This window comes from Coregonus lavaretus (genome assembly GCF_964263955.1).
Source record: "Coregonus lavaretus genome assembly, chromosome: 38".
NCBI lineage: Eukaryota > Metazoa > Chordata > Actinopteri > Salmoniformes > Salmonidae > Coregonus > Coregonus lavaretus.
Window position 1 is genome coordinate 15052793 of NC_140025.1, and position 22227 is coordinate 15075019.

Genomic DNA, 22227 nt, shown 5'->3' on the forward strand with positions numbered 1-22227 from the left:
TTTTAATTTCCATATGTACTAGGAAACTAAGTGTTTGTTTCTTGGGCTTCAGGAATGTGACTGGAAAAGTGCCTCCCCACTGGGCACACACTGATTGAATCAACTTTGTTTCCACGTAATTTCATTGAAATTAAGTAGAACCAATGTGGAATAAACGTTGAATTGATGTCTGTGCCCTGTGGGTCAGGCCTTGAAAAAGAAAAAAACGAACCTTGCTGTGGTCCAGAGAAACTGCGTTATGCCAGTGCTCGTATCCCCCGTGGACTGGTTCGTACCTAAAACATTCTCTATTCAGGCTGCAAAGGTGTCGATTTCCTCAACTATATTTAATGGTGAGAAGGTGGGTAAAATATGCATACTTTCTTTATGAAATACCATTTTCCACCATCATGCTAGAGTGGCTAATGCTACTTCCTGATGTTGCGCCCTGCATTCAGCCAGGGGTAAACAACAGACTGCTGCAACCTGATTGGCTGAACACGATACGCAACATCCGGGACTACCATTCCTAGGCATTAGCCACTCTAGCATGGTGGTGGAAAATTGTGTTTTATAAAAAAAAGTTAGCATATTTCCCCCTTTTTTTTTTGCCTTCTCACCATTAAATATAGTAAAGGAGGAAACTGACGCCTTTGCAGCCTGAATGGAGAATGTTTTAGGTATGAAACGGTCCACGAGCGATACTGAGTGAATTGCAGGCTGCATACAATGCCTTTGGAAGGTAAGATGAAATGACTCAATATCGCCACCTGCTGGCCTTTGGGCTAAGAGCCATGGTGCTCCAAGGAGCCTGTGATTTAGGTCACGTTCCATGCCGACTACATTGCAGACATGCATTGCATGAACCAATGGTTGTGTGCCACATCATTGGCTGCAGAGTCGGGTATCAAGATTGTTTTATCATATGATATGGTAAACTGATATTAGGGTTAGGCGTTGTGAGATCTGGCATGCTTCTGCAATGTAGTCAGCCTGGAACGCAGCATTTTAAATTTTTTTACATTTTAGTCATTTAGCAGACGCTCTTATCCAGAGCGACTTACAGGAGCAATTAGGGTTAAGTGCCTTGCTCAAGGGCACATTTACGTCATTTAGCAGACGCTCTTATCCAGAGCGACTACAAATTGGTGCATTCACCCTATAGCCAGTGGGATAACCACTTTACAATTATACTTTTTTTTTTTTTTTGGGTGGGGGGGTAGAAGGATTACTTTATCCTATCCCAGGTGTTCCTTAAAGAGGTGGGGTTTCAAATGTCTCCGGAAGGTGGTGAGTGACTCCGCTGTCCTGGCGTCGTGAGGGAGATTGTTCCACCATTGGGGTGCCAGAGCAGCGAACAGCTTTGACTGGGCTGAGCGGGAACTATGCTTCCGCAGAGGAAGGGGAGCCAGCAGGCCAGAGGTGGATGAACGCAATGCCCTCGCCTGGGTGTAGGGACTGATCAGAGCCTGAAGGTACGGAGGTGCCGTTCCCCTCACTGCTCCATAGGCAAGCACCATGGTCTTGTAACGGATGCGAGCTTCAACTGGAAGCCAGTGGAGTGTGCGGAGGAGGGGGGTGACGTGAGAGAACTTGGGAAGGTTGAACACCAGACGGGCTGCGGCATTCTGGATGAGTTGTAGGGGTTTAATGCAGCCTTAGTGTTGTGCTTGACAACAGGCATAAAGTTTTGGGGTAGCATTAATATCCATACTTTTCGACTGAAAACAGTCACAAAAAACAAAGGTTACAGTGGTGCAACTCATGCTCAATCACATTATCGTAGTAAATTCAAACAGATCCCAGATCCTGAACTTCCAGTGCATCTAATGACACTTTCCTTTGAGAAGACAAATATAGACTTTTATCTTAAGCACTCTTAATACAGAACAACACCGCAACCCTTTATCTAACAAGTTTCTGTTTAAATTGGCAATACCAATGTAAACATATCAACTTATATTACATTATGTACAATAATTCATTGCTATGTACAAAAGGTGCTGGTCAGAATTAGAGTAAGGCCGGGATTCAATCCAAAGCGCATTATAAAGCAGCACAGTTGACATGCGACAATGCACCTTTGAAAAGCAATTTCCCCGGCATTAGCGGAGATCACATTCATGGCAAATGCTGTGAATGTCAGCTCAAGTGTAAATTAACTTTAAAAAGTGCATTGTCGGCTGTCCAGCGCACTGCTCTATAATGAGCCTTGGATTGAATCCTGGTCTAAAAAGCCATTTGCAGTGAGCGCAATGACCCGTCCCACCTGTAAACAACATTCCCTTTCTATATGTACAAAAATGTATTTGTGTTATAATGCACTATAATAACTAATGACTTATGGACAACTTTCATTGGTACAGTATTATGAAAGACGGCATAAGTATACACATCTTAATAGCTTGATTTCAATCATCTTAATTTAGGGCTCTATTCAATATGTATCCTGAAGATTTACAGAAATGTAAAGGTAATTTCCTATTGAGCCGACATCTGCCGTGTTTACCGTGAATGCAGTCTCCACTAACCCGGGAACATTACCTTCAATCATGCTGTAACGCTGAATTTCCGCGATACGGCTTGAATAGAGCCCTTAAGCACACTCCTTGTGCAATGGGTCAACATTGTATTACCGTATTCATGTAATTCATTTAACAATGATTTATGTGGATTATTTTCATTTTGCAAACCACATACACTATATATACAAAAGTATGCGGACACCCCTTCAAATTAGTGGATTTGGCTATTTCAGGCACTCCCGTTGCTGACAGGTGTATAAAATCGAGCGCACAGCCATGCAATCTCCATTTGTCAAACGTCTGCCCTGCTAGAGCTGCCCCGGTCAACTGTAAGGGCTGTTATTGTGAAGTGGAAACGTCTAGAAGCAACAACGGCTCAGCCAAGAAGTGGTAGGCCACACAAGCTCACAGAACGGGACCCCTGAGTGCTGTCCTCGGTTGCAACACTCACTACCGAGTTCCAAACTGCCTCTGAAAGCAACATCAGCACAAGAACTGTTCATCAGGAGCTTCATGAAATGGGTTTCCATAGCCGAGCAGCTGCACACAAGCCTAAGATCACCATGCACAATGCCAAGCGTCGGCTGGAGTGGCGTAAAGCTCGCCGCCATTGGACTCTGGAGCAGTCTGGCAGTCCGACGGACTAATCTGGATTCGGCGGATGCCAGGAGAATGCTACCTGCCCCAATGCATAGTGCCAACTGAAAGTTTGGTGGAGGAGGAATAATGGTCTGGGGCTGTTTTTCATGGTTCGGCCTAGGCCCCTTAGTTCCAGTGGAGGGAAATCTTAACGCTACAGCATACAATGATATTCTAGACGATTCTGTGCTTCCAACTTTGTGGCAACAGTTTGGGGAAGGCCCTTTCCTGTTTCAGCATGACAATGCCCCCGTGCAGAAAGTGAGGTCCATACAGAAATGGTTTGTCGAGATCGTGTGGAAGAACTTGACTGGCCTGCACAGAGCCCTGACCTCAACCCCATCGACCACCTTCGGGATGAATTGGAATGCCGACTGCGAGCCAGGCCTAATCGCCCAACATCAGTGCCTAACCTCAGTAATTATCTTGTGGCTGAATGAAAACAAGTCCACGCAGCAATGTTCCAACATCTAGTGGAAAGGCTTCCCATTAGAGTGGTGGCTGTTATAGCAGCGAAGGGGGGACCAACTCCATATTAATGCCCATTTTTGGAATGAGCTGTACTTTTGGTCATGTAGTGTATGTCCTACATATACAATTACATCCAGCGTGGCAGATTGTGAAAGCTTAAAACAACATCATTATATATGGTATATTTACTTGCCAGGATGACCGTATTTCCCCCCTCAGATTTGGTTAAGGAATTAGATAAAGAAGAGGGAATGGCCTAAAAAGGGATGACCTGTTGTGTTCTAGCCAACAGATTTGGCTGCAGTGCACAGAAAATGACTTGTTTTAATTCCAGCGTAATCATCTCTGGCTAGAGTCTTTGGCTCCAGTCATGTTGTTTGTTGATGGTCTGCCACAGGCTTTTATTTAACACCCCTTAATGTGACCCTCTTAAGCAATACAGCAAACATGAGCTGGCGACAGGGACATTTGTGCGTTCATATTCACTAATCAAACAATACAGGTTTTGTCCCAAATAGCACCCTATTCTCTATAGTGCACTATTTTTGACCAGGGCCCATAGTGACTATGTAGGGAATAGGGTGGCATTTGGGACACCGCCATAGAGACGAGTCTTCTGTCATGTTGTTATTGCACACACTGTACTGTGCATCTGTGCTACACTATTTTCCTCCATACTATACTCTTGTGTCTACAATTGATAATACAATGGGCATCTCAGAAATCACTTTTCCCTGCAGATTTTTTTGGGATAGCAAACATGTCCTACAGCTACTAATAGTAGTAACTACCACCCTAAAATATACTTTACCTGCTACTACATCATGACTACATAAACGCAACACATCTACTTTGAGCAGTGGTGTCATAAACAGAAATAGGCTGTGTGCCAAATACCACCCTATTTCCTACATCTTGTCCAAGGGGAGCTAGAGTATTTAGTCAGCCACCAATTGTGCAAGTTCTCCCACTTAAAAAGAGGAGAGAGGCCTGTAATTTTCATCATAGGTACACGTCAACTATGACAGACAAAATGAGGAAAAAATTTCCAGAAAATCACATTGTAGGATTTTTAATGAATTTATTTGCAAATGATGGTGGAAAATAAGTATTTGGTCAATAACAAAAGTTTCTCAATACTTTGTTATATACCCTTTGTTGGCAATGACACAGGTCAAACGTTTTCTGTAAGTCTTCACAAGGTTTTCACACACTGTTGCTGGTATTTTGGCCCATTCCTCCATGCAGATCTCCTCTAGAGCAGTGATGTTTTGGGGCTGTCGCTGGGCAACACGGACTTTCAACTCCCTCCAAAGATTTTCTATGGAGTTGAGATCTGGAGACTGGCTAGGCCACTCCAGGACCTTGAAATGCTTCTTACGAAGCCACTCCTTCGTTGCCCGGGCGGTGTGTTTGGGATCATTGTCATGCTGAAAGACCCAGCCACGTTTCATCTTCAATGCCCTTGCTGATGGAAGGAGGTTTTCACTCAAAATCTCACGATACATGGCCCCATTCATTATTTCCTTTACACGGATCAGTCGTCCAGGTCCCTTTGCAGAAAAACTGCCCCAAACCATGATGTTTCCACCCCCATGCTTCACAGTAGGTATGGTGTTCTTTGGATGCAACTCAGCATTCTTTGTCCTCCAAACACGACGAGTTGAGTTTTTACAAAAAAGTTATATTTTGGTTTCATCTGACCATATGACATTCTCCCAATCCTCTTCTGGATCATCCAAAATGCACTCTAGCAAACTTCAGACGGGCCTGGACATGTACTGGCTTAAGCAGGGGGACACGTCTGGCACTTCAGGATTTGAGTCCCTGGCGGCGTAGTGTGTTACTGATGGTAGGCTTTGTTACTTTGGTCCCAGCTCTCTGCAGGTCATTCACTAGGTCCCCCCGTGTGGTTCTGGGATTTTTGCTCACCGTTCTTGTGATCATTTTGACCCCACGGGTTGAGATCTTGCATGGAGCCCCAGATCGAGGGAGATTATCAGTGGTCTTGTATGTCTTCCATTTCCTAATAATTGCTCCCACAGTTGATTTCTTCAAACCAAGCTGCTTACCTATTGCAGATTCAGTCTTCCCAGCCTGGTGCAGCTCTACAGTTTTGTTTCTGGGGTCCTTTGACAGCTCTTTGGTCTTGGCCATAGTGGAGTTTGGAGTGTGACTGTTTGAGGTTGTGGACAGGTGTCTTTTATACTGATAACAAGTTCAAACAGGTGCCATTAATACAGGTAACGAGTGGAGGACAGAGGAGCCTCTTAAAGAAGAAGTTACAGGTCTGTGAGAGCCAGAAATCTTGCTTGTTTGTAGGTGACCAAATAGTTATTTTCTACCATAATTTGCAAATAAATTCATTAAAATTCCTACAAGGTGATTTTCTGGATTTTTTTAAATCAATTTGTCTGTCATAGTTGACGTGTACCTATGATGAAAATTACAGGCCTCTCTCATCTTTTTAAGTGGGAGAACTTGCACAATTGGTGGCTAACTAAATACTTTTTTCCCCCACTGTATGAACACCAGACTGTAATCAGTGGAAAAGGTGCAGTGCCTTTGTAGCATCAGTGACATAATTTTCACTCAGCAGCCCACGTCCTTCTGGCTGTCCTTCTACCTCCCCCTGCTTCGACAGAGGAGGAGGAGAAACATTGAGGGAAAATTCCTCCATCTTCTCTTTGACTTCGTAATGACTCCTATGGACGGTCAGGTTTGGAGTCTGAGACAGACAGGGGGAACGCTGCAGAATGGACCACTTGGGTCTAACTAAAATGCCACTCGGCGGGCACCTTGAGGTCTAATTCAATCAATAGGTTTGTCATGGTGACTGGAGAGATCTAGCAGGAAGAATGGAGCTGAGCTAGATAGGGACTGGGCGTAGATATACATATCCTAGAACCGACACTGGACGTACATATACTGTATGTAGCCTAGAACCCATCCCCCTCTGAGCCCTCGCTGCCCTTCCGTGTTCTTCTGTCACTCAAATCGCTCGTAGTTCCTCGTCTGTCGCACTCGAGGGACCATATCAACCAGCAGCCTGTGATAGGAAAGAGACATTCATACGAATGAAATTACTAACATACACAGGCACACACACAGTGAGAGCTGCAACTGCATTTCATTGCCAATATTCAATTAGTGAAAACCGTAGTTTCTTCTGAAATTCTGAAATGAATCTAAAACAGAATGTGTTGAGTAAATGAATTTATCATGTCGGATTATTTAAGTACATTTGTATAACCACTGCATCTGCGTTTGTTGATGCATTTGTTGATGCACCCTGGAGTGTCACGTTTTGATTTATTTTCCTGGAAGTTGTTCCCCTGAGTCTCCCCCGAGTCTATTTCATCACACTCTACTTAACAGGTGAGCTCATGTGAGGCAAGCTGAAGTTCTGTGATTGGAATGCTCCCTGGGACAGAACACTGCCAAGCCTAGTGACAGGCTGCACTGCCAGTATAGTGCAGTGTTTCCCCTAGGATTTTCTTCAGCAGCAGTGGAAAAGTTAGCATGAGGGGGGGTTGTGGTAGTGGGAGTGTCCAATGGCGCAGTCTGTGACCAATTTTTTTTTAGGCCCTCCTCTTGACCAGAGACACAATTTTGCTGTTTTAAAGTTTGTTTCCTTCAATTCTACACATTTTGTCATTGGACTGAGATAAAAAAATTCAGTTGTAAAGCTAATTTCATGCAATTCTACACATTTTGCAATGGCTTATGCCGTGTTATTATGCTATCTGAGTGACTCAAACATTATAACAAAATCAATGGGCGCCCCATGCCATGACATTTTTGGTAATTTTAGAGTCTCCCTAACTGTCTGGTTTTTATTTTGGTGGTTGTTATTTCTCAAAGATGATCTTATTTAAAAATACACTGAGTATACCAAACATTAGGAACACCTTCCTAATATTGAGTTTCACCCCATTTTGCCCTCAGAACAGCCTCAGTTCGTCAGGGCATGGACTCTACAAGGTGTCGAAAGCATTCCACAGGGATGCTGGCCCATGTTGACTCCAATGCTTCCCACATTTGTGTCAAGTTGGCTGGATGTCCTTTGGGTGGTGGAGCATTCTTGACACACGGGAAACTGTTGAGCCTGAAAAACCCAGCAGCGTTGCAGTTCTTGACACAAACTGGTGCGCCTTACACCTACTACCATACCTCGTTCAAAGGCAGTTAAATATTTTGTCTTGCCCATTCACACTGAATGACACACATACACATATCTCATCTCTGACCATAGGCCTGACTAACCTTGTAATCCAAGATTTGTTGATGTTCATGAAATCACATTTTAAGTTCTTGTTACATAAAGCAGAATTAAACCTTCATCTGGATTAATTTGTCCATAATGAAGTCTATGAGGTGCTTTCTCCTGTACAAATGAGTCATACACTAAGTTCATTTATGTATTCCTTTTTGTGTTTACTTGGTCCTGTGTTTTCCGTCTGTATCTGAGATGCAAACAGGTTATGGTACATTGACAGCGTTTTCCATACCCCAGGCATGTACTCTCCTGTACCTGTTTTTCCATCTTTAAAGTTCTTCAGTTGAGCAGCTATCAGTTTGCAAAGATAAAGATTATAAGGATATGTTTTTAGGTCACAAACATCATCTGTAATGATACAGTTGAAGTCGGAAGTTTACATACACTTAGGTTGGAGTCATTAAAACTTGTTTTTCAACCACTCCACAAATTTCTTGTTAACAAACTATAGTTTTGGCAAGTCGGTTAGGACATCTACTTTGTGCATGACACAAGTAATTTTTCCAACAATTGTTTCCAGACAGATTATTTCACTTATAATTCACTATCACAATTCCAGTGGGTCAGAAGTTTACATACACTAAGTTGACTGTGCCTTTAAACAGCTTGGAAAATTCCAGAAAATGATGTCATGGCTTTAGAAGCTTCTGATAAGCTAATTGACATAATTTGAGTCAATTGGAGGTGTACCTGTGGATGTATTTCAAGGCCTACCTTCAAACTCAGTGCCTCTTTCGTTGACATCATGGGAAAATCAAAAGAAATCAGCCAAGACCTCAGAAAAAAAATTGGTTCATCCTTGGGAGCAATTTCCAAACGCCTGAAGGTACCACATTCATCTGTACAAACAATAGTACGCAAGTATAAACACCATGGGACCACGCAGCCGTCATACCGCTCAGGAAGGAGACGCGTTCTGTCTCCTAGAGATGAACGTACTTTGGTGCAAATCAATCCCAGAGGACCTTGTGAAGATGCTGGAGGAAACGGGTACAAAAGTATCTATATCAACAGTAAAACGAGTCCTATATCGACATAACCTGAAAGGCCGCTCAACAAGGAAGATGCCACTGCTCCAAAACCGGCATAAAAAAGCCAGACTACGGTTTGCAACTGCACATGGGGACAAAGATCGTACTTTTTGGAGAAATGTCCTCTGGTCTGATGAAACAAAAATAGAACTGTTTGGCCATAATGACCATCGTTATGTTTGGAGAATAAAGGGGGTCGTTTGCAAGCCGAAGAACACCATCCCAACCGTGAAGCACGGGGATGGCAGCATCATGCTGTGGGGGTGCTTTTCTGCAGGAGGGACTGGTGCACTTCACAAAATAGATGGCATCATGAGGAAGGAAAATTATGTGGATATATTGAAGCAACATCTCAAGACATCAGTCAGGACGTTAAAGCTTGGTCGCAAATTGGTCTTCCAAATGGACAATGACCCCAAGCATACTTCCAAAGTTGTGGCAAAATGGCTTAAGGACAACAAAGTCAAGGTATTGGAGTGGCCATCACAAAGCCCTGACTTCAATCCTATAGAAAGTTTGTGGGCAGAACTGAAAAAATGTGTGCGAGCAAGGAGGCCTACAAACCTGACTCAGTTACACCAGCTCTGTCAGGAGGAATGGGCCAAAATTCACCCAAATTATTGTGGGAAGCTTGTGGAAGGCTACCCAAAACGTTTGACCCAAGTTAAACAATTTAAAGGCAATGCTACCAAATACTAATTGAGTGTATGTAACCTTCTGACCCACTGGGAATGTGATGAAAGAAATAAAAGCTTAAATAAATAATTCTCTCTACTATTATTCTGACATTTCACATTTTTAAAATAAAGTGGTGATCCTAACTGACCTAAGACAGGGAATTTTTACTACGATTAAATGTCAGGAATTGTGAAAAACTGAGTTGAAATGTATTTGGCTAAGGTGTATGTAAACTTCCAATTTCAACTCTATATATATATATATATATATATATATATATATATATATATATATATATATATATAGCTATCACTGTAATGTCTGCACCTGTTGTATTCGGCGCATGTGGCCAATAAAATTTGATTTGATTTGATATACATACTCAGCGGAATTGTCACTTAAAAGTCTGGAGATAAGGCAAGAAGTGCAGGAGAGCTATGAGGAAGAAGCGAGACCTCTTCCGCCAGCTTAAGTAAAACAACACTGCTAACAACCATTTAAAATATGCCCAAGCAAGACAATCCTACAACCAGGCTGAGAAGCAGGCTAGAAGGAAGAGCAACGTCATGCTCAATTATCAGCTTACTGATAAGACCTTAACCAGTAGGAAATGGTGGAAGCACGTCAACTCCCTCTCTGGAAGAGCTGCAAATTCCCTGGACAGAAGCCCCCTACAGTCTGCTGTCTGAATATGGAACTGCCTCACAGAACACATTGTTGCTGATATCACTGACACTGGTCTTCAGGCCTTCAAATGCCGAGCACATAGATATCAACTAACTTCACCACACGCCTTGTAGGATTGAGTCCTTGATCTGCAGTAAACCAATCAGGGGCGGTGTGTTCATTAGGGCGATATGGGCGACGCACTGCCAAACGGGAAAAGGAAGGGATTTTTTTTCTAATAAATTATATCACGGCAACAGTAGTTATCAGTGTTCTAATCTAGACGTCTGATCTGCCACTAAATGTCCAATCAGGCTAAAGTCGTGCTTCAAATGGCCCCGCCCGTTTTGGGGCGATTTCAGTCAGGTTGAAAATCGCCCAGAAGTCTCTCATAGCCTCTCATGTAAAACATTTTTTTTTTTTTATATCAGAGCTTTCAATACAATCTCTATGGGTTCCGGGAGGGCTTGCACTTACGAGCTTTCGTCATACGTAACATAACCATGAACGTAACTAAGAAAAGAGTGGGTAGCAGCGTCAATCAATTCACGTACTACTGCCCCAACGATGAGGTTAGCAAGAACCGCCACATCCTCAGCCGGCTAACCCAGTGTGTGAAGTTTTGCGGAGTGTTTGAGTTAGCTTTGCGAGGCAAAGATGAAACTGAGGTCTCCACCAACCCTGGTATTTTTCTTGGACTTGTCAACTTTGTGGCACAATTAGATGAGGTGTTTGATGACCATCTTAAAAATGCTAAAGTTTTCAAGGGCACATCAAAGACCATTCAAAACGAGCTACTGGAGTGTATGCTAGCGGTCATGAGGGAACATATTGTGGAGGAGGTGAAGTCGGCGAACTTCGTAGCTATCCAAGCTGACGAGACCACGGACGTTTCTACACAGACACAGCTGGTGCTTGTGCTGAGGTACATAGATAGCAAGAAGATTTTATTTTTTTCCTGGGGCTTTTTCACAAAATCATGCCCCACGTCGACATTCTGTACCAGAAGCTACAGAAGAAGGACATCGATGCTGTCTTCATCAAACGTGCCCTCGACAGCTTCACAAGCAGTGTGCAGGCCATAAGGTAAGATTAAACAATATCATTCGATCTTTCTCAAAGCAGAGCTTTATTTGAAAATGTATGCATGAAAGGAGACATCATCATATTTACAAATCTATACAATTGGCCAGAATATGGTTGTTCATTTTTACAAAGCCATACAGATAGCTGTGTTTACCTTTTCTAGAAATTATTTTCAAATTCTGTTTTCAGGCAAAATGTCTATCACTGTTCATTTTCACAAATCTATACAAGAGGGCAGAATATGGAAGTCTATAAAAATTTCTTATTACCAATAACTTGCATCAATGTTTTCAGTAGCCTCTATCAAAAGCTCCTGCTTGCTTGTTGTGAATTATGCTCAGGTGCACATATTTCCAATTCAACCATGAGGCCTTTTTGAAGCAAGTAATGTGTATATCAGTATTGACTTATATGCTGCCCCTGTCTTCATGTTGTTGCTGGACATATCTTTTTTTAAATGTGTGTAGGTCACCTAAATCATCAGAAAAATTGCCCCCCCTGAGAATTTTTTCAGGAGCCGCCACTGAAACCAATAATTGTCAATTGGATGTTGTCTGATATTGCTTTTGTTCACAATTGCACCCAATAAAAAAAGCAAAAAAAAGATGGATAGCTAATTTAAGGTGGTCCAATACTGATGATGATTTGTAAGCCATTTTCATCCAATACTGATATGAAAGCTGATATATCATGGCATCCTGATAGATACCGCCATAAACAGAATCTTTCTAGATCCTTTCATAATTGTTGATGTAGTTCACCAGTAGTGCTGTCAGGGGACATTGGAATCCCTCTCTGCCTCCAGTGATAGCATATTAGGTCATTTTAATAATGAAGTGTGAAGCATTTAAAATGTTCTATATTTCCATAGTTTCCCTTTTAGTTTTCTAATGCAAATAGGTCATGCCTGAGAGACACCTGAAATCTCTGGCTCTGGTAGCTTGTCCAGCATTTGAGCACCCGGACGCTGAGAGAGAAGATTTCACTACGAGAGCAGAAATGCAGTTCCAGTTTACTGAGGTGAGTTACTTGGCCTTTGCCATAGTTAACTTTCCTCTCGCTGCTCTCAACATATTGGCAAACTTATTTTAGTCCTTTTGCATGCTCCGTCCACCGCCAGGCAGAGAGAGACTGAAACAGCCTGTGAAGATACCAGTGGGATCTATGGTGTGATTCACCACAGTCTACCTGGTCTCTGGTATTGCAATGGGAAGTTTGCAGCTAGAGCTCATCTTTACCTTTTATCTGATAGTGGGGTACACTGTATCCGGCAGCATGTCAAACTCTATTTGGATTAATTTTGTCTTCTACACCCAGATCGTCTTTGCCCAGAGAGCGCTCTTCACCTGGGTGAAGAGGAACATCAAAAGCATCATCTACTGGGCCCTATTTATCGACAGGGTGTAGTTCTGTTGGTTTGACTTTGCTGTTGAACTTTCAACTATCGTTTTTTTTTTTTTCAAGATTTATCAGGAAAGATTAACAGCACTTATACATCAATGAATGGCCCTGCTTCTGGTCCTCCAAATGGCCTGTATTACACAAGGAACGCATATCTTGTTTTGAAAACAATCGCTAAAATGTTATGTCTCTGTCTGATGGTTTGGTTGAGTTGTGGTACGGTGCGCTACCTGGGAAGACACATGAAGAGGATGAAAGAGAGTGGCAGCACCTTCTCCTCTCCCCGACTGCACAGTCAGATGAGGGTCACCATCGATGGGATCGTGCAAGGAATGCTCTATTTCTTTGCCGCGCTGTGGTTCTACATTCATTACTGCTGCAAGAATTGTTCCTCTACATACTTTGACATTACTATTCTCTGGACAGTCAGAAAAAAAGGGAAGTGGATTAGGACAAAATCTGTAAAATGTTAACTACCTTTCTATTTTTGGAAGCGTGTTATTGACACCACAGGCAAAAAAATTGTTTAGGAGCAGTTGCTAACTAACTGTAAATAATTGTAGCTAGCTAACTAACTTAACTTTTTTACAGTTAGTTAGCACCAAAACGATGCCTCCAAAAGTGGCTCCACTAATGTTTACAAGCGTTTTGACAGTTTTGGTGGATGAATGTTGCTTTCGGCCCCACCTGGAAAACAATCTAAGCGAAACACTGGCCGTGTTTGTTTTGCATCACCAGGTGCCCCTGGGGGGGCAGAGTTTGCACATTTTAGACCATTCCATTGGTCATAAAGTGGTGAAATCTCCACCCACTGGGGCACCGGGCAATGTAAAACGTGCGCACCCACTGGTATGTACAATGGAAGTTTCTACTCCAAGGGCCTTCTGAATGGTTACAATTTAAATGACAATATTTCTGTGTGTTCAGCGTTTAAATGCAGCTTCCCCCTACACCAGGGGTACTCAACTCTTACCCTACGAGGTCCGGAGCCTGCTGGTTTTCTGTTCTACCTGATAATTAATTGCACACACCTGGTGTCCCAGGTCTAAAATCAGTCCCTGATTAGAAGGGAACAATGACAAAATGCAGTGGAACTGGCTTCGAGGTCCGCAGTTGAGTTTGAGGGCCCTACACCATGTACACACTTACTTGACTCCGTAGGCCAGGATGATGAGGCCTATCAGGACCCCTATGGACCCGTCCAGGTACCACACTTTGGGATCGTGCTTGAACACCTCGGCACTGATTAGGATGGAGAAGCCCATGACCCCGCCCACCAGGGAGTTGAAACCTATAGATCGGACGGAGGGAGGGAGGGAGGGAGGGAGGGAGGGAGGGAGGGACAGGTAGACAGACAGCTTAGTTTAGTCAACTGTATTATCCCACATGGGGAAATTCATTTGATTCCAACACACCATATAGTAATAGCTAGAACATTAACAACAACAATGAACACATGTATGAACATATATTTCATGAAATTACATGTAGTCTGCCACAGAGTCTTTATCCAAAAGTCCATCAGACAGACGGACAAACAGACGATTTTGAATCCTTTTCTATTATGTCTCTCTCTTCATTCAATTCATATAAGAGCCCACTCAACTGGCTCTCTCTGCACCACAAAAACACACCGACTGACGAGGACCTCTGCCAGTCTTTTACATACGTGTGAATTGACCAGACTGGGCACGTCAGTTACCTCAATAAAGAATATCGTGTGGTCCTCTGTAGCTCAGCTGGTAGAGCACGGCGCTTGTAACGCCAAGGTAGTGGGTTCGATCCCCGGGACCACCCATACACAAAAATGTATGCACGCATGACTGTAAGTCGCTTTGGATAAAAGCGTCTGCTAAATGGCATATTATTATTATTATCATCTATGGCGCTGCATTCCTAGGGGCAATCTGCAGATCAAACAACAGCAAAGGGGCACCCCGCCACTGTTACGGTAAACAGCTAAGGGATGGGCTATGGATGCAAGGACTGACCATCTATGAGATCAAAATTATGCTGAGGCTATACAGTGCATGTTTACAATGACATTGATTAAAAACAATGGAGTAAAACTAGATTATATTTGGGGTTCTGATGGGGTACGACAGTTGAACTAAGCTTATGAAGCATTTATAAGTTATATTCTTCAAGAATCAATGAGTATATATCATTCATTTAAAAGTCCAAAAATGTATGTAGCAATCACAGATTGCCCCTTTTATGGCTTGTTCAATGTCATGCAGCACGAGGTAAGCTGGTAGGTAATTAACTCCCTATCTATTCTGCTAGCTGTCACTCTCACACACACACTTTAATGAGCCCCACACACACACACTTTAATGAGCGAGTGTCTCCATCCAAAGCTGATCTTTCAAACTGGTTTGATGTCAGCCTGTCTGCCACAAATGTCTTATTGAAACGAGAAGGGACATTTTAAGAGCTCAGGATCTAGGGAGTTGTCCATAGAGACTCATAAGTAGTGAACAACTTTCTCAGGTGTCCAAGTAAATAGATGTGGCCCAGTACCTGAGGGTGGGCTTGCGGTTAAGGCCGCTGCCCTCAGCACATACTATATACGATTATCCTGTCCGTGTGGGTACGATTAAGTGATAATGCCAGAGAAGCCGGTGTTTGGAGGATATATTGGCACGAGTGTTGTTAGGCCTGAGATTAAGTCTAAGGCCGGCAAACAGTGCTAATATATCCTCCAAACACCGGCTTCGAAGGCATTATCACTTTTATACGGGTTACCAACATATTAAAATAATGATTTACATATTTTCATTACAAACGTTATTTTGATGAATTTATCAATACTATTTCATCCTTCCACAAGATATAGTTCCGACACAAATCTAGGGTTGTTACCCAAGCCGGCTGGTTGTTTGTTTGTTCTAATCTGTTCGGTTGCCAGAGATGCGACCAAGTCAAGTCTTTTTGTTCTGTATCTATGGTCATTCATTCTAAATGTTCTATTGCCATACTGGCTGGCAACGTTCTTATCCCTTGCTTGATAGCTAGCCAACTACGACTAACTTACAGTCATGTCAAACAGTGCAGCCAGAACAACAACAAAGTAGCTGCATTTGCATTTGTTTAAGCTGTTTTCTCTCGTGACAATCATTTGGATACATCCATAACAATGAGCTAAACATGCACGATTTCGCCTGGCATAGAAAATGTGCTCTCTCGTCAGGACACTGTTATTCAGAGGAGCTAGCCAAGAACACAGCTAACACAATCATTTCAAACTGAAGCTGGAAAGACTGCAAACTAGCTGACCTGTTTTCTATTGATATTTCTTTGTATAAATCCATAAAAATTATGCTGATTCATGATTTCGACTAGCTGAGAAAATCTGCCTGCCTGTCTGTCTCATCCCGACGCATTCATTACTATGCGACAGCTGGAGATCGAATTTGAATATTGAAACATGGTTGCAAATGTCGGAGAGACTGACAGCAAGGTTTATACAAATCTCTGCTGTTTAAAATTAAATGTTAGTCTAAAAGAAATGTGAGATAATGTCTAGATGCTTTTTATAGTGGAGATCAAGTTTATACATTGCCTGGCTTTGTAATGAATCCTCAGGGAGAAAAAGGGGTAAATTTACGCGCAGAGCACGGCAGGTGTTTATTTCGCCTTCGCAGAAGGCAGGAATTGTGGTCACAGGCAGGCAATGGTCATACACAGGTAGGCAAACAGGCAGGTGAATCAAAACTAGGACTGAAGACTATAACTGGTTCTCACAAACGAGCTAGGAAAAGGCTTAGTAGAGTCAAAACAAACAATACCTCACAAGGCACAAACAGAATGAATTGAACTAAATAAGGAGCTGATGAGACCAGTTGAGTAACTAACACAGGTGAAATCAATGAACAAAAATGCAAGACAGGGCTACGTTCAAGAACACAAAGAAACAGGGCTATGTTCAAGAACACAAGGTTGACTAAGAAAATAAATACAGAACCTTACAGGCTGGGCTGATGAGACAGTGGATTGCGCAGTCAGATGGAACAGAGTAAATAGGCATTTAAACGTCATAAATGTAGCCGGTGGTAACTTGTGGAATAGACACCGGCTGGAATGCGGTTTTAACCAATCAGCATTCAGGATTAGACCCACCTGTTGTATACAGTGCCTTGCAAAAGTATTCATCCCCCTTGGCGTTTTTCCTATTTTGTTGCATTACAACCTGTAATTTAAATGGATTTTTATTTGGATTTCATGTAATGGACATACACAAAATAGTAAAATTGGTGAAGTGAAATGAAAAAAATCACTTATTTCAAAAAAGTATAAAAAATTAATAACGGAAAAGTGCTGCGTGCATATGTATTCAACCACTTTGCTATGAAGCCCCTAAATAAGATCTGGTGCAACCAATTACCTTCCGAAGTTACATAATTAGTTAAATAAAGTCCACCTGTGTGCAATCTAAGTGTCACATGATCTGTCACATGATCTCAGTATATACACACCTGTTCTGAAAGGCCCCAGAGTCTGCAACACCACTAAGCAAGGGGCACCACCAAGCAAGCGGCACCATGAAGACCAAGGAGCTCTCCAAACAGGTCAGGGACAAAGTTGTGGAGAAGTACAGATCAGGGTTGGGTTATAAAAAAATATCAGAAACTTTGAACGTCCCACGGAGCACCATTAAATCCATTATAAAACAAATTGAAAGAATATGGCACCACAACAAACCTGCCAAGAGAGGGCCGCCCACCAAAACTCACGGACCAGGCAAGGAGGGCATTAATCAGAGAGGCAACAAAGAGACCAAAGATAACCCTGAAGGAGCTGCAGAGTTCCACAGCGGAGATTGGAGTATCTGTCCATAGGACCACTTTAAGCCGTACACTCCACAGAGCTGGGCTTTACGGAAGAGCGGCCAGAAAAAGAGCCATTGCTTTAAAAAATTACCAAATACGTTTGGTGTTGGCCAAAAGGCATATGGGAGACTCCCCAAACATATGGAAGAAGGTACTCTGGTCAGATGAGACTAAAATTGAGCTTTCTGGCCATTAAGGAAAATGCTATGTCTGGCGCAAACCCAACACCTCTCATCACCCCAAGAACACCATCCCATCATGTTTTTCATCGGCAGGGACTGGGAAATTCTTGAGGGAAACCTGTTTCAGTCTTCCAGAGATTTGAGACTGGGACGGAGGTTCACCTTCCAGCAGGACAATGACCCTAAGCATACTGCTAAAGCAACACTCAAGTGGTTTAAGGGGAAACATTTAAATGTCTTGGAATGGCCTAGTCAAAGCCCAGACCTCATTCCAATTGAGAATCTGTGGTATGACTTAAAGATTGCTGTACACCAGCGGAACCCATCCAACTTGAAGGAGCTGGAGCAGTTTTACCTTGAAGAATGGGCAAAAATCCCAGCGGCTAGATGTGCCAAGCTTATAGGGACATACCCCAAGAGACTTGCAGCTGTAAATCCTGCAAAAGGTGGCTCTACAAAGTATTGACTTTGGGGGGGTGAATAGTTATGCACGCTCAAGTTTTCTGTTTTTTTGTCTTATTTCTTGTTTGTTTCACAATAAAAAGTATTTTGCATCTTCAAAGTGGTAGGCATGTTGTGTAAATCAAATTATACAAACCCCCCAAAAAATCAATTTTAATTCCAGGTTGTAAGGCAACAAAATAGGAATAATGCCAAGGGGGGTGAATACTTTCGCAAGCCACTTTTAAATCCCAGCACCAAAAATATGGAAGGAGAGTGCATGTCCACTCAGATAGATAAGTAATGCAATCTGCCTGCTACACAGTAAAGCATTCATAGGGATGCATCCAAAATGGCACACTATTCCCTATATGTTTTATTTGTTATTATTATTGTTGAACATAAAAGACTGTAAAAACACAAGAAAATCAGCTCCAAGTGATTTTAATTTTGGAAATCTGTTCCAAAGTATTCCCATGCATAATAGAGAGATATATGTGATCATATACATGTACAAATGTAAGCAAGGTTTGAAATTATTACGTTTTAGTCAAATATTATATCTGTTTGGGTTTCTTTTGGGCAGTTTGCATCTACAAATTATTTGTAATTATGTTCCGGCCCCCTGACCATCCACTCAAGAAAAAATTGGTCTATTGATGATCCCCGGTCTATTGAAAAAATCTAGTTGATGATCCCTGCCCTATATCCCCCAATATTATTATTTATATTATTATTATTATTATTATTATTATTATTATTATTATTATTATTATTATTATTATTATATAGTGCACTAAGTAGTTCCCAATATATTCCACAGATTTCATGATGGTGTCTTTAAGGCCAATCACCTTCCATCTTCGTGCACTATGGGAATAGGGCGCCATTTCAGACACAGCCATAGCCTCCTACCTTTTCCCATTTTCATTTTTCTCAATGATTCCCTATGGAGTTTTTCACCCTCGTGCCCCACCTTCCCCTTCTTCTCTGACTGGCCTGATCTCGAGTGGGAGTGGCCTAGGTCAGGCAGATGTATGCGTTGTTACCACGGTGAAGTGGGAGGACGAGTTCTGATTGGCTGCCTCGGAGTTAGGTAGCTCCGGGGTGAAGTTTCCCCTAGGTACAGATAAAAGATAATCTTCCCCTCCCCAAAATCGTAGTTGGAAAAATTCTAAACTGACCCAAGATCAGTGTCTAGGTGCAACTACACTGAGTTAGGTACCTACCGTCTGTGATGAGGGCTCTGCTGGTGAGCACCCTGCCCAGCATGAACTTGAACACGGACAGAATGACACACACCACGCCACTGACGATGGACACACTGAAGAGGAAGTCATCCTGACCGAGAGAGAGAAGCAGATGAGAGAGGAGAGGTGGCAGTGAGAGAGAGAGAGGTGATGAAGAGGCAGAGAGAGAGAAAGGGAGAGAGAAAGAAAGAAAAAGAGTGAGAGAGAGAAAGGGAGAAAGGGAGAGAGAAAGAAAGAAAAAGAGTGAGAGAGTGGTTAAGTGTTGCATAGTGCTTAGTGCCTCCGCAGTAGCATTAATATTGCACTATAGACTTGAAGGCATGAAAAGGTGCATCTCTGCAAGGTTAATAACCTCATCAGTCTCATTAAATCCCCCAGTGAAAAAATTCACTACTTTCATTCATTTGCTTGCTCTGCCCTCCTATTTAGCCTCACATTGAAGTGTTTTACCATTTTATTAAACAGTTTCATTTATGAGTTTTGTTGAAAAATGTAAACAACAAAGGAATAAGGCAGATAAAAAATTGTATTTATAAGAATGCTGTAAGTACAGGAATTGTCTGCTCAGTGGGAAATGAATATCCAACTAGTAACTGACAACTGTGTGGAGTTTGGAGTTTGTGACAGAAACTATGTAAGCTTATTACAGTATTATAGTCCTGGGATTTCCTATGATCTTCTATCTAGAACAGGGGTGTCAAACTCATTTTAGCTCAGGGGCCACATGGAGGAAAATCTATTCCCAAGTGGGCCGGACCGGAAAAATCATGGTATATATAACTTAAAAACAACAACTTCAGATTGTTTTCTTTGTTTTAATACGATCAACATACAACATAAAGCTGGAGCCTGAGGACAGTGTGTCCAAAATAGTACAAGCACAACATCACTATTAATCATAAAACACGTCAAGTTTATTTGAAAATTCTAAAGAAAAAGAACACACAAACACACAATGCCTCAGTGATTAACAGAACTGTTTCACAGATCACAGAACTATATCAGGGTGTCATTTCTCAGGCAGAAATGTAGATAAAAATAATGAAATCCTGTTCCCCAAACAAGTGCAAGAACCACAGTCAAGAATAGGTTAAATATACAAATAAAATAAAAACAATTAAAAACAATAGCACATCAACATAAAAACATATAAACATAAAGCTGGAGCCTGACGACAGTGTCCAAAAGCACAACATCACTATTAATCATAAAACACCTCAAGTTATTTGAAAGTTCTGAGGACAAAGAACACACAAACACACAATGCCTCAGTGATTCACAGAAGTATATCACAGATCACAGAACTATATCAGGGTGTCATTTCTCAGGCAGAAATGTAGATAAAAATAATGAAATCCTGTTCCCCAAACAAGTGCAAGAACCACAGAGTCAAGAATAGGTTAAATATACAAATAAAATAAAAACAATTAAAAACAATAGCACATCAACATAAAAACATATAAACATAAAGCTGGAGCCTGAGGACAGTGTCCAAAAGCACAACATCACTATTAATCATAAAACACCTCAAGTTATTTGAAAGTTCTGAGGACAAAGAACACACAAACACACAATGCCTCAGTGATTCACAGAAGTATATCACAGATCACAGAACTATATCAGGGTGTCATTTCTCAGGCAGAAATGTAGATAAAAATAATGAAATCCTGTTCCCCAAACAAGTGCAAGAACCACAGAGTCAAGAATAGGTTAAATATACAAATAAAATAAAATCAATTAAAAACAATAGCACATCAACATAAAAACATATAAACATAAATCTGAAAGCGTTGCTCAAACTCCAGTAACAGTCCCGTTATTTTATCTTTGAACCGCTTCATGTCTGCCACATGTTGGGTCGCGCACACATTTTTCAGACAGGGGAAGTGAGCTGCATCACCACCGGCAAGTTGCGTCTCCCACAATGACAGCTTCAACTTGAAAGAACGTATGCTGTCATAATACTGCGTGACAACTTTGTTGCGCCCTTGCAGCTGTTTGTTCAAGTTATTCAGGTGCTCTGTAACATCCACCATAAATGCAAGGTCCGGCATCCATTCTGCGGAATGAAATTCTAACACTGGTTTGCCCTTTTCTTCCATGAACTGTTCAATTTCTTCTCGTAAATCAAAGAAACGCCTCAGCACAGCACCTCGGCTTAACCATCTTACCTCAGTGTGGTATGGCAGGCCATAGATGTGGTCTTTCTCTCTGAGAAGGCTGTCAAACTGACGGTGATTCAGGCTTCTGGATCGGATGAAATTAACAGTTTGGATGACCACCTTCATGACGTTATCCATCTTTAATGACTTGCAACACAAAGCCTCCTGGTGCAAAATACAGTGAAAAGTCAAAAAATCACGTCCTCCATTTGCAGATTGCACTTTCTCTCTGAACTTTGTCACAACGCCTGCTTTTTTCCTGATCATTGAGGGCGCACCATCTGTAGCCAGGCTGACAGCGCGGGACCAGTCCACTCCGACCCTGTCCAGCGCGCCGACGAGTGCGGTAAAAATATCAGCTGCTGTCGTTGTATCTGTCATCGGCACCAACTCCACGAACTCCTCGGTGACGGTCAATGTGTCATCAACTCCGCGGATGAAAAAATGGCCAGTTGTGCAACATCTGTAATGTCCGTGCTTTCATCAATTGCAACCGAAAACGCAATAAATGACTTTACTTTTTGCTTCAACTGGCTGTCCAAATCCACTGAAAGATCGGAAATCCTGTCTGCAACTGTGTTTCTTGTCAGGCTGATATTTGCAAA

At 42.1% G+C, this 22227-nt stretch overlaps 1 protein-coding gene across 2 annotated transcripts in view; it reads right to left on the reverse strand.

Annotated features, from left to right (window-relative positions):
* Positions 1-6602: 6602 nt before the first annotated feature.
* Positions 6603-22227, reverse strand: part of LOC311111962 (transmembrane protein 163a) — a gene marked incomplete at its 3' end in the record, with an annotated part of 56965 nt that continues 41340 nt past the window's right edge. Inside the window, exons 6-9 of one of the 2 annotated variants that reach the window (XR_014610806.1) lie at positions 19440-19551; positions 13785-14046; positions 13443-13695; positions 10699-13302 (exon numbers count right to left, since the gene is read on the reverse strand). Coding sequence is in view for 1 of the 2 variants with exons in the window: in XM_084154905.1 (XP_084011031.1) it covers positions 6603-6663; positions 13905-14046; positions 19440-19551 (315 nt within the window). Of the gene's footprint in view, positions 6664-10698; positions 13303-13442; positions 13696-13784; positions 14047-19439; positions 19552-22227 lie in introns of those variants that run through there. The other variant, XM_084154905.1, reaches the window with a different exon arrangement.